The sequence below is a fragment of the Rhineura floridana genome, chromosome 6 (genome assembly GCF_030035675.1).
Source record: "Rhineura floridana isolate rRhiFlo1 chromosome 6, rRhiFlo1.hap2, whole genome shotgun sequence".
Classification (NCBI taxonomy): Eukaryota; Metazoa; Chordata; class Lepidosauria; order Squamata; family Rhineuridae; genus Rhineura; species Rhineura floridana.
In genome coordinates this window covers 83,129,477-83,143,052 of record NC_084485.1, presented here as the reverse complement: position 1 = coordinate 83,143,052, position 13,576 = coordinate 83,129,477, and the positions used below count along the sequence as shown (strand labels likewise).

At 41.1% G+C, this 13,576-nt stretch overlaps 1 protein-coding gene across 1 annotated transcript; it reads right to left on the bottom strand.

Moving 5' to 3' along the window:
* Window positions 1-837: 837 nt before the first annotated feature.
* Window positions 838-11,512, bottom strand: PRDX1 (peroxiredoxin 1). The gene is made up of 6 exons (XM_061632761.1): window positions 11,411-11,512; window positions 8,602-8,708; window positions 6,801-6,954; window positions 5,783-5,905; window positions 4,990-5,120; window positions 838-1,309 (listed from the first exon to the last, which is right to left on the bottom strand). The coding sequence occupies exons 2-6, from the start codon at window positions 8,705-8,707 to the stop codon at window positions 1,224-1,226; spliced, it is 600 nt and encodes a 199-aa protein (XP_061488745.1). The 5' UTR covers window position 8,708; window positions 11,411-11,512; the 3' UTR covers window positions 838-1,223.
* Window positions 11,513-13,576: the final 2,064 nt, after the last annotated feature.

The window sequence follows — 13,576 nt, the reverse complement described above, 5'->3', positions numbered from 1 at the left end:
GCACTCCCAAGAGTCCCACAATTAATCGCGCAAGTTTAGTTTCTATGCAGACTAAGGTTTTTAGTGTAGTGGCACCAGTAGTTCAGAACACTAATTCCTATTGGAAATCAGGCAGGCACCTGCTATTTTTATATTTTGTCACCTACTGAAAAGGTTTGTTTTGCAAACCATTTTTGGATCATTAGTTCTATTTATTGGCCATTTATTCTATATTTTATAATTTTATATTTTGATGATTGTATTCACTGTTATGATCTTGGAAATGGAAATGGACTGCCTTCAAGTCGATGCCGACTTACGGCAACCTTATGAATAGGGTTTTCATGGTAAGTGGCATTCAGAGGTGGTTTACCATCGCCTTCCTCTGAGGCTGAGAGGCTGTTTATAAATAGAAAATAAATGCGTGCATATTCCAGTCACTTTAGCCTTTTACTGCACAAAATGTTGAGGGAGGGAAGAATCAGAATTAACACCAATAAGGAGGGTAATGAGGACTATGCAAAGGACTGAGATCAGCAGGTTGCCAACAGTTCAGGTCTATATTGCACAAGTTGTTGGCTTGAAGGCTGCAACATCTGCTATATGGCTAAAAGAGTTAATCAACAGGATTAACCAGGTCTAGGCAGCAGGGGATGTAAAGCTTACTATTTTACACACATATTGATATTCATTTGCATATCCCATCATATGCAATTTGGAAATACCATTCTGCTCTATGGCTTGCAACACAAGAAGGACTACAGAGATTTAAGCTTTCTGACAAATAGTGCCACTTCAGAATAACCGTTACATGTTCCTGCCATTTTGATAAGACCCAGTGAACTGGGCACACGCTACTCCCATTTTTCTCCACAAGTTTAATGATATTCAAAACACAGAAAAACAACTATTCTACATGCATCACTGAGCCAATAGTGTACATGGTATTGGTCCTTCTTATTCACGCGAGCACAAGGAGCAAGTTCTGTCTTGTTTCAGATCAATATGACATATAACAATAGCTATAAGTACTGACCACTATATCAATCCATAATCCATTTATTCCGCAGTTGTCCTAGTAAAGTCAATTGGACTGATCCAGAATAAATGGCTTCTGACTGCAGCTATAAACCAGTTAGTTGACATCACAATATTACTACTCTTAAAAATAAAGAGAGTGACAAAGATGGTTTTGCTTTTGTGCTTACACAGGTTACAGTACAAAAATCACACAAACAGCATATTTATTTCTGCTTGGAGAAGTACTCTCTACTCTTCTGAACATCAGGCTTGATTGTGTCTTTCCCAGGATGCCAGCCAGCAGGACACACTGAAGAGATAATAATGTTACCTTTTAGTTATGCAGGAGTACAGGCTGAAAAGAGCATGCTAAAAATGTTGCTGGACTTTCTACAAGGTGACTTGAATCAGTACAAGTTTATCTATTTAACCACAACTGGGATGCTTTAGAACAACTAGATGGCCCAGTGTTATCACAGCATACCAGTCTGTGTGCCAGGATCGCTTCCAAAGAGGGGAGAAGTAGTATGAAAGAATGGGGAGGAGGAAAAGAGTGAAGTGGAAGGCTGACTAAAGAAACTGAATAAGCTGATGTAAGAAAAGCAATGGCGTGAAGAATGGTACAAAAAAAGGTGCTGCCCTGGGCTCCTTCTGGGAGGAAGGGTGGGATATACATTTAATAAATAAACTTTAGTAAGGGCCAATGATCAAGAGGCAAGTACAAATGGAATAGAGATAGTAAAAGGAATACACTGAGGTTCCTGAACACCAACCATTCCACCTCACCCACTTCTAGCACAGAGGGGCTTCTTCTAACTATGTGACTGAGTTGTAGGGTCTTCGGATTATCAACTATCTGTAGATCAGAAGTGCAGGTAACTATAGCCACTGATAGGAAGGACACCACTTTTTTGGAAGAGTTCTCCTTCCCTGACTTGAGACAGAAGTGAAGGAGGCACAATACTTTCTTCAGTCCAGCTTGTGTCATTACACATGCTTAGGCTAACTTTTGTGGAAAGGAAGAAAGCCAGGCCCTACTACAGGGGTGGCCAAACCGTGGCTCGTGAGCCACATGCGGCTCTTTCAGCTTTCAGAATAAAATAAGAGTTTTTCATAGAGACATATTGTCAAGAAACTTCAGTTACTTTCCCAGTCTCAAAAGGAGAGTAAATACATTCCCCGATATTGAAATAAAAGACCACAAACTGGAAGAATACAAAGATAAATTACAAGGACTGCTTGATAATTTCCTAGACAGGTTTGAGGACTTGCAGAAGCTGAAACCCTGCTTCGCCTTTCTTGTAAATCCATTCATTTAGACCTGGGTCTAAAGATGATCCATAAATCCCAGTCTACAATTGAGTTCTAGAAATGAAATATCCTGAACTGAAGAAAACCAGTGTGCGACTCATCTCAATTTTCAGCACAACATACTGCTGTGAATCACTGTACTCCGTAATGAAATCAACACCTGACGGAGCTAATTCGTACATCCTTGACAATGTATCAGTGGATTTTCAATGACTCACAGCCAAGATGGAGACTCATAAGACCTCTACTAGCAGTAAATAGCCTGATAATTGTAGCAATGTCTGTTTGTGTCATAAAAATATTATGATAAGACTATAATTTTGTAAGGTGGTATCTGATTAAAATATCTCTAATTTTATTGGTTTACATATTTTCCTCCATGTTTTACCAGATATTTACTAAGACAAATAAATATCATTATAATATCTGTTTTTACCCCTTTTATTTTTATTTTTGGCGGTCTCATTTTATGTTAATGAAATGCAAATTTGCATATTTTTCTTAGATGTTTCCATAGTTCATTACCATATTAAATATGAATATACTATAGTTAAAACAATAATCATTCAATCAAAACGTGTGTGTAATATTTGTTCATGTCTTGCAGCTCTCAAACATCTGAAGTTTATCGTATGTGGCTATTATGTTAAGCAAGTTTGGCCACCCCTGCCCTACTATAACAGAAGGGAAACCTTTTTTCTAAACTAAGGCTTTCAGCCCCATTCTCACTTCCATCAGGTGTCCAAGCTCAACTCTAACACTGCTGCAGCCATAGCTGGGTGGAGGCCTTCTATTCCACTTCCTACATAGCCCTGGTTTCTTGCCAGGGGGATGATGGTGAAAGTTATCAATGCTACTGATATTGTTGCATCAATGGGAAAGGGAAGACCTTGAGAGCTAGGCATATCCACTGTTTTGAATAGCCAATCTGGCTCAGAAATGTAGTATTTAAAATTCTATGAAGAAAATAGCATTCAAACACTATGCCGCCCTTAGCTCCTGCTGGGAGGAAGGGCGGGATATAAATAAAATAAAAAAATCATTTTTAAAAACAAAAACAGTTATTTTGGCCATTTTGCATCTTGAATTGCATGTAAATCCAAAATTTTGCGTATCAATCAGATCTTGAGATGCACTCTTTCAGATGGTGTTGGAGTCACTTGTTATTTCTAGAGCTATTTACAGAAGAGTGAAAAGCATGAGATGGAACAATTTCAAGAGAATTTTTGTATGTGACAGAGCTCAACATCTTCATCATTTTGTGTATGATGTGCTTTTGTTGCAGTACATTTGAGATTAAATCACAGATTGGCTGGAATATATGTACCTCTTGGGAAAGCTGAAATGTGATTTACGAGTTTAGGAATATACAATATTAGTCAAATGTTGGACTGCAACAGAAGAATAAAATAATGATTGACAGTAGGGAGGTTAGCTGAGTTAAGAGTAAACGTCCAATAGAAAGCGTTGGTTAGAAAATTATGGCTAAAAGGAAACAGTGGCAAGACACACAGTGAAGGGAATGAGATGAGAGAGAAAAATGTAACCATATGTAAAAGAGAGGATAGCCATTATGAAAGTTAGGATAGTTTGTATACAGTGGCTAGTTCTGGATGTGATATTCCTTATGTAAATACATTTTTATATTTTAATGTTCTGTTCTGATAAGGGGAAAATCCAAATTAAGTTTATCTCACTCATTAAGAATCTAAAGGAAGAATCCTATAGCTCTCTCTAAGTCAGTAAGTGGTGGCAGCAGGTATTTTAAGGGACGTCTGGACTATGAAACAGCAAGGGCTGATCTTAATAACCACCTGGGAATAGGCCTTTGTAGGGGACCCCAGGAACATCACAATATGATGGCAGCATGTTGGAATACCAATATACAATTATAACTGACATGATTTGATAGGAGGAAGGAAGTGAAAAAATAGAAAATGATTCGTATTGCAGAAAGTCTTGAGGGAGCACTCTGTATAAAGCCACAAGGCTCAACAAGGACTCGTGCCCCCCCCACTTCCCAGAAAGGACAAGCAAACAATACGGAGGTGCCTAGGCTTTCCTCAGCACAGCAGCCCCCACATGCAACACTTGCTATTTTCTCCCATGGAAATGAATGGCAACTACTCCCTTATTTGGAAGAATGTGAATATGTATACTCCAGGATACTTTCTGTATGGCAGGGGTAGCCAACATGTTGGAATCCAACAACATCTGGAGGGCAAGTCCCAACAGCTTTAGCCAATATGACCAATAGCTAGAGACGATGCAAGTTGCAGTCCAGCAACATCTGGAGGGCAACAGGTCTGCTGCCCCTGCTGTAACAGGACTAAACTTGCTCCACCTCTGACCCAGCTTCCTGGCTGAAGAAGCTCTGCCCCTCCACCAACACACAATGCTGTTTGATTTTGTAGCTAGGAACTACTGAAAATACAGATTATATCTATGTACATAGTCCTGGACATTTCTTAGCAACTCAGGTTGACAGAGAGATGCTACCCAGTAATTGGAGGCGCCATTTCAGAGTACAGTCCTAAATTTTCACATTAATGGCTTTTAAAACATAATATCCTGTTTTGTTGACAAGATGATACACCAGCAATTGTTAACCAAATCCTTTTTGTCCCTAGAGAATGTTGCTCCATTTCTTGCTTGTCTTACCTAAACTGACAGTCTTACCTTCTCCATGTTTGTCAGTAAACTGAAATGCCTGAACCAGTCGGAGTGTTTCATCAACTGAGCGGCCAACAGGGAGATCATTGATTGTGATCTGACGCAAGATCCCCTTATCATCAATGATAAAGAGGCCCCTGAAGAGAGAATATGTCACACAAAAAAACCACATAAATCATGCTGGCAGAATACACAGCTACAAAACTACAAGCTAGTGATCAATATCAAGTACTATATAACCACTTTAGTTCTTCTGAAAACACCAATACCAATCTTAAGATCTGGTAGAACTCCTATCCCAAAATAAATTTAAATAAAACTATATAAAGAGTCATTTGCAGTTCCAACTAGAAAAAAACTATATAGACCATTTTGTGAAGGAACATGGTAAAACTTCCTACATATGACCTCTTGCCCTTTCCTGAGACTCTTCCGATTCGAATGTTCAAGACTTCCAATACAACAGATTAAGTCACTAGCATTATCCTAAAGATCAGAGTTGAAGTTCCAGTTGGTGCTCTCTTTCAACCTAGGTACTGATAGCGGGTTTGGGAAGATGCTAGACACAGTTTGTGCATATTCATACAGTCTCATTACTCTCCCCAGTGAAAAGGACATGCATGAACCCATCCCCTAATATAGTAGAGTAAACTGGTTAAACATGACAAGTGAAGAGCATGTTGACTCAAAACTTGTATTCCTTATTATTTTCTGCGGGCTTCTCCTGCCAGGTTAGCTTTTCATCTTCCGACTTCTTTGTACAACACAAAGCACTAGGAGGCTGTACCTATAACTTTACCTGTAAGAAATGCCTTCATCTTCTTTTAGTACACCATACTCTTTAGCAATGGCACGGTTTGTGTCAGACACCAAGGGAATGCGCATACAGCCTAATCCACCCTGTTTTTTAGGTGTGTTAATCCTGTAAACAAGAAGCAGCATGGGATTTTATAAAGCAGACTAGTATTTCAGGTATTTCAAGAAGTATTCTTGTCTTCTGGTACACTTACAGATTAAACTGAAGCACAGCACATAAAGAAGACAAGATAGGTCCTGAAATCAGTAGTTATACAGATGCTATTTAGTGACCTTTGTAACTGCAGTAGAGGCAATGATCCAAGACTGCCTGTCTAGTTTCAGGTACTACTTTGGAATTTCTTTAATAGCTTACCAAATCCATGTCACTGGAGTGTGTGGGAACAGCCTCCCAGTGGTCCAGTCCCACACTACTCTTGTAATATTCCCAAAGGGAATGACATAAGCCCACATGTTTCTTACTTACCTTCATTACCACATCAATAATGAGACAAGACCATGAGTGAAATGTTTCATCAGGGTCTAAGGTTACAACTTAAACTACAGTAGGGCCCCACTTATACAGGGGGTTCTGTTCCAGACCCCCGCCATAAAGCGAAACCCCATTGACTTTAATGGGCAGTGTCGCATGAAAATGACGCAAAAGCGGCAAAATTGGCTTTTAAAGAGGGGAGGAAAGCCGCCGCATTAGCGGAACGCCGGGAAGCGGGGCCCTACTGAACTTGAGGAACTCAACATGACTTTACTTAAAAGCCTCCAGGATTGGATCAGAACAGAATTATGAAAGAGACGCACAACTCTTAACAATCTCCTTTGTAACACAAATTGTTTTGTGAGCAGCACAGTGTTTCTCCCTCAGTATAGGCAGGGATAGGAATAAGGCAAGAGCTGCTGATACTCACTTGTTAGTAGCAGCTCATTCCACCCTATATAACAGGCTTATACCTCTTAGTGTGGGAAGCCCTCAGAGAAAAAGATGGCTGAAGCCCAAAAATTCTTACCAGGCAAGATGGCAGAAATGAGAGTCAACAGAAGCACCAATCACTTCACAGTTGATTTTCGTAAACTCATCAGACCTGTCACTGAATGCAATGATCTCAGTTGGACAGACAAAGGTGAAGTCAAGTGGATAGAAGAAGAACACAATATATTTCCCTAGGGAAGAAGTTAACAAGTTAATCTCTTGCATGAAGATATTCCCAGAGCAGTCAAATTAAAAGTGATTTCAATGGAATTCCAAAGCCACAAATTCCTGATTCCCAAAATAATGGCTCTGTGACTTCCTGTTCCCATACTCTTTTCCTTGATGTTCAAAAATGCGAAAGAACTGCTGCAAATAAATGCCGTAACTACTTTCTTCCAAGCTGGCAGAAGTGACATATACAAGGCCCACAGACGTGCTAGAACAGGTTCTTCCAAATGTCAGTAGCAAATGGATTTGGGCACTCCATGAGCAATTGTTATGCCGGCATGTAATAGTAGCATCCATCCTTGCAAGCATATGGACCTAAGCACCCACAAAAAAGCCAATTCTGGGCACAATAGGGGTGTATTACTCTCTTGCTGCTGCAGCTGCACTATCGTCCATCCATTTACAGGCCCAATTCAAGGTGACTGTTTTCAGCTTAAAGCCCTGAATGCTTTAGGGCCTGGATAAGCTAAAGGACCATCTTCTCCTTGTATGATCCTACCCACCCACACAATTCAGCTGAAGAGACTTTTGGGGGCATCTGGCAGGAATGCACAAAGGGCTTCTCCGTGCCTATACAACTCCTTGGCCAAGGAAATTCTTCTGGTTTCTCTTTCCATTACCTCCTCAAGGCATTTTCATTCTGACAGGCCTTTTTTAAAAATAAATAAATAAATAAATCTGGTATTCTGTCTGCATTTACATTTTCCAGCTTTTTTATTTTAAAGTGACTTTTGGCTGTTTTTAAATTGTGCCTGGATTTACAGCACTAGCCACATTGAACACTTTTCATTCAATGTGGAAAGGTGAGATATAAATCTGATAAAATAAATCTTCAATTACTTTGGTTATTCCACTGATGGAGAATGTACTGAGCTAGATGGAGTCAATGGGCTGATCAGTGACTTAATAGCTCCTCTCCTTTCACAATACCCAGAAAATCTTTATTCCCCTCATTATTTTCTGAGGTAGTGTCTAAGTGCTCAGACCACACCTTACAGATGTAGCTTGTTTGCCAGCTTCAGTAGGATGAACAAGGAGGAGTACCTTGTCACCTAATTTTTTGGCCCTGTGATTTCCTCCTAGATCAGCCCACTAAAGTTGCTAACACACTGATGTGTGAATTGATAAGATATGTTTGATGCTGGAAACATCAAGGAGAAGGAAGGAGAAGGCTGTACCAGAGGCAGCTAATAAAGCACACTCACCCCACCCCCACAGTCATCCACAATAGCTTGGAGGGAATGGATGACACATGTAAGTATATACAAGAGACAAGACCAGACACAAAGAGAATGAGATCATTGGGTTGTGAACTGGTTGTGAGGCAAGGGCACGCTGCATGTTCCTTCCCTAATGAACTTCCACTGCAATGGGTGCCAAAGCATGTGGCAGACTCCTGATGTTTTATAAATTGGTTATATCCGATCTATCCAAAGTGAAAACCTTATTTATTCCCAATAAACCTTTGTTCTTCTACCCTAGAACACACCTGCAGCTTTTGTTTATTCCCATTAGCGAAATGGAATGCGTATTAATATCACTGCAATTGTTAATAACGATCTTTTGCATGGATAGAGTAGGACATGCTTGTAAATCATTATTGGACTTACCTCTATAGTTAGAGAGTTTAATATCTTTAAATTGCCCATCAGGCATTACAGCTGTAGCCTGAAAGTCTGGGGCTGGTTTCCCAATGAAAGCATTTCCTGATGACATCCTGACAAGAAGTGGAGAAAGTTTTAACTTGTTAGCCTCTGTTGACCCACCCCAAAGGGAAAACTGATTAGCAAAAATTTAATATACATTTAAAATACCATTTAGAATGTGCATTGGATTGACGAGAGCTACTGCAAACTTGCCAAGATAATTATTTATGGCACTTATATGCTATTTGCAGGCAGGCCCTACAAAGAGGTTTACATTTACAAAAATATTTATATACAGCTATTCATTAAAAAAAATAAGAGCAAAAACCCCTGAAGCTGATTACAACATATATAAAGATAGAATAAAATCACATAAAAATTAAAATCAGAAATCAATTAGCTACTGTAGAAAGACATTGTCTCAATTGCCTGCACAAGGGTTCGAATCCTCACATAGCTATTCTGAAGCTCACTGGGTGACCTCCAGTCACTGCCTCTCAGCCTCATGAAAACCCTATTCATAGGGTCGCCACAAGTTGGAATCAACTTGAAGGCAGTACATTTACATTTTTATTTAGACCAAAATGAAGAGAATCTTCCCTATTTGTATAGTAAAGTACTTCTTAAAAACCCAAAAGGCACAGGAAGCAGATGTTAAGTGATCCGTATGCTTTAAGCAGCATCTACCGAGTTATATTAATACAGATTTCCTGGCTGTACAAAAGAAAGAAAGCTCCATTATCTATGCAGGATTTATTGCAATGGCCGGGAGCTTCTGGCCCACAAGGCCATTCTAGGCAAGCCATACCCACCTGTGCCTTGCCCTTGTTTGATTGCAAAGGACAATGGCCCCACCCAGTGACCCTCCTCTCCAAAGGTCTGCATTAGATCCTTACAAGCAAAGCCAAGTACTACTATACACAGTAATATTCCTGATAAAAGCATGCACTTTGACCAAGCTTATATAGCCATACATTCTTAGATCTCTGAATCAACAGAGTCTTATTTGTTCGCTCTGACTGTAGCTGGGCATCACACTGCCTTAGCATGGCTTTTAAGATCTGAGAAGACCCAAGGGTTGATACCTACCACTGAGAAGTGCTTGCTAGATATACTTCCCCTGTTGTCTCATCAGAGTAGAGGAAGCTTAGAAGCATGTACACGCACCCCTACCTCCAAGCAAACTATACTAGTGATACTGAAAAGAGTTCAGCCAAGGGCAAAAGCATCATTTTTTATTGCAAGAGATACTCCAAGGCATGAGCTATAATAACCAATGGAACACCAAATTTAACAACGTTATATAGAACAATGGCTAGCCCCCAGTTTGGGGGCCTAACCCAGCCCCGAAAGCAATTTTTCTCCCCCCCCCAATTTGGGCAGCAGTGGCAAAAAATAAAAAATTAAAGTAGACACATCACTGGGGTGGGCAGTGCAAAGCTGTCCCTTGCTGTGCTCAAACTGATGGCCAACTATGGAGCAATGACCCACCCACAGCTGATCTGCATGGATCACCAGAGGAGGGTCTGTCTACCTATGTGCCAGTGTGAAAATGTATGTATGTGAGTGTGTGAAGATGAGCCAGACTCACTACTACTATGGGGCCCCACAGGAGGTTGGGCAAAAATGAATGGGGTTCTTAATACTTCATGCAATCCCCACCCCACATAGAACATTTAAGTGGATTTAGTTCCCCATGCAGCTTGGTTCTAGGTCTATTTTAAAAGCAACCTTGAAATTAACAAGGTAAGGTCTATGCAGTATTTCAGGTGTTCCAGGTATACACCTCCTACAGTCATCTTTGGCCCCATTATGCTAAAAATAAAGTTAAGAACTGTCTAAAATCAGCGCCGTTACTTTAAGCAGTTAGAATTAGTGTTTCCATTACGCGATTGTATGAAATTGAAACCTCAAAGAGGAAACCCATTTGTCACTCCCCTTTGCCTATCTCGACCCTCCCTTACAGCGTGCGACACGTCTATTCGCTAAATTCCACTGTTCAGTAGCACTCTTGTAGGTAAGGCGAGGTCTACAACCTCGATCTTGCCCCATAATTAACTCAAAATTGCCGTCACGCGTAGAACACCCATAAATATCCCCAAAATTCCAAAGGCATCAGCAATCCAACACTAAATTCTCTATTTTGTGCCAAAACATCCAATCTTTTCACTACAAAGATAAATTTGTAGCTGAACGCTCAACCAAATTTAATAGCCCATTGAAACTTCCAGCGGAGGAAGTCGGCAGCAAACCAACCTCACCACAGGCTACATGTAAGAACTGCAAAGCCCTTTGAAGTGCAATTTAGCTTAATAAGTCAGCGTTGATCGCGCTCATCTTCTCGCCACCCTGCAGGCTGCACTTACGAACTTTGGCGTTGTTAACCGGATCTTGCCTCCGCATCCACCCAGCAACCTAGACAAAATCCTTCAGGACTCCAAAAGGTAAATCAGTTCTAACAAACCAGGAAATTGAACGCTGCTCAGCCCTCCCTACAGTTGCCGGACATATCATGTACCGTACCAAAAGAGAGTACAGTTAAACTATACACACACACGCACACTTTTTCCATTAAAAAGCATCCTACACACTTTTAGACACGCAAACAGTAAACCTCAAACACTACGAAGTGGAACGTTATAAGTGCATATCTCCCGTTGTAAGAAAAGGCTTATACTACAGAAAACTAATAGAATCCGCCTCAGCGTGCAATCAAACCCGGGTCCAGACCTAACCTTTCCCATATACTAATTTAGAGGACCGTATGTTTTACCTGAGACGAAAGTAAACGAGTCTTCTAAAAAGAAAAAAATCTCTATCAGTCGTAGCTTGAACCAAAAACACCCAGCCCTGCAAGCGTTGCCCCCATCTGGTTTTATACCTTCCAAAATCTCGCGAGAAAACAATCCCGAAGGCGAAGAACTTGTCGGTTGGCGCCTCCTTCCCTGTTGCCCTCCCTGCTGGCGGATAGCAGCGCCAGCATGACTTTGCATTTTAGCCGATTCACGGCGTTGTGTTCGTTAAAAGTCGTTTTGGTGATGGTAGACGATTGTAGTGTTGCCTGTGGTGATGGGTGGGTGAGAATCAAGGCAATGTGTGCTGCAGAGATCTTCATGGGTCTTGGGAAATGTGTCAGACTGAGACATAATACCGGGGGGAAAGGAACACTGGATTCAAGTTGCAGGGGTGATGGTTGCCTTAGACGCCGGTATTACGGATCATGCACAATATGCTTTATTACAAAAGGGCGAGGGAAGGTGATTACAAATGTTTCATTGAAACCTTGTGCAGCCGATCTGAATTGAAAATGCAAAGTCATGAGGAACAAACAGATTCCTTTGTGAAAGCGAACAATTTGGGGATTTGCCCAGTTAAGCGTCATCCTCTTGGTACATTGGTATACTATTGAGATATGGGCCACATAAGTAATTGTGTTTTAAGATAGATACGAGACTTATTTGGGTTTAAATTAACACATTCCTCCCTGTTAAATCTATGGAAAAGTAAACCTCACTAAATGGAATACTGTACCATTCATTCCTGGGATGCTTCATTTCACAGCTTTAGTTATAAGTGTAAACATGTAAATTGCTTCAGACTAGTTACAGTGTATGTCTATCGTACAATTTAGAACTGAAGCTCTGTTTCTTGCTGGTGTCTTCAGACAGGCGTAGGAATAGAATAACAAGATTAGGAGTGAGAATTGGAATAAGAGCAGATCCCTGCTGGATCAGACCAAACACCCATCTGGGCTAGTATTGTGTTTCCTACAGTAGCCAATTGGATGCCTCTGGGAAGTTCACAAGCAGGACATGAAGGTAACATCTCTTTCCCTTTGTTAACTCCTGAGAAGCTAGTACCAGCAGAATAGTGCCCCTGAACCTGCAAGCCACCATAGCCTTGGCAGCTGCAGCCTCCATACATTTGTGTAATATCTTTTTGAAGCCATCTAAGCAAGTAGCCACAGCCACATCTTGTGGCAGCAAATTTCATACACTTTGTGCCATATGCAGTACCTCCTCTAGTCTGTCATAATCTTCCTGCCAATTAGTTTTGTGTGATAAATCAAATTCTAGTACTAAGAGTGGGATAAAATATTCTCTTTATCCAGCTTCTCTGTTCCACCATAAATCTCTGTCATGCCTCCTCTCCCATAGTAACCTTTTTTCTAAACTAAAGAGTGTCAAACATTCTAGTAATTCCTTATGGGGAAGGTGCTCCAGCCTCCTGAACATTCTGGTTTCCCCTTTCTTAATAATCTCTAGCACAATACGCCTTTTTCACAACTTCTGCACGCTTGATAAACATTTTCATTAAGCTATTTATAAATGGAAATGGACTGCCTTCAAGTCGATCCCGACTTATGGCTACCATATGAATAGGGTTTACATGGTAAGCAGTATTCAGAGGGTATTTACCATTGCCTCCCTCTGAGGCTAGTCCTCCCCAGCTGGCTAGTCCTGCTCAGCTTGCCACAGCTGCACAAGCCAGCCCTTTTCTTGTCTGCAACTGCCAGCTGGGGGGCAGCTGGGCTCCTTGGGACTATGCAGCTTGCCCACAGCTGCACAGGTGGCAGGACACGTAACCCCTGAGCCACTCACTGTGGGGGTGATCTTTAGCTGGCCCTTGACACCCAGGAGACATGAGCGGGAATTTGAAGTTAGGATCGACATAAGTTGGAATCGACTTGAAGGCAGTTCACCATCATCATCCATCACCCAAAGATCTCTTGCCTAGAAATGACCAATTTAGACCCCGACTACACGTCCCTTTACATGCTACTTGCATGAAGGGGCAATGTGTAGAAAGGGGCTGCAGGGCTATGCTTTAGCCCCATCTCCTACCATCCACATGTTAGTGTAGACTTCTGAGGACGGGAAAGTTTTCTGCGTAAACCATGTGTGGAGCCTGTACTGAAATCCTGGTCATGTGTAACAGT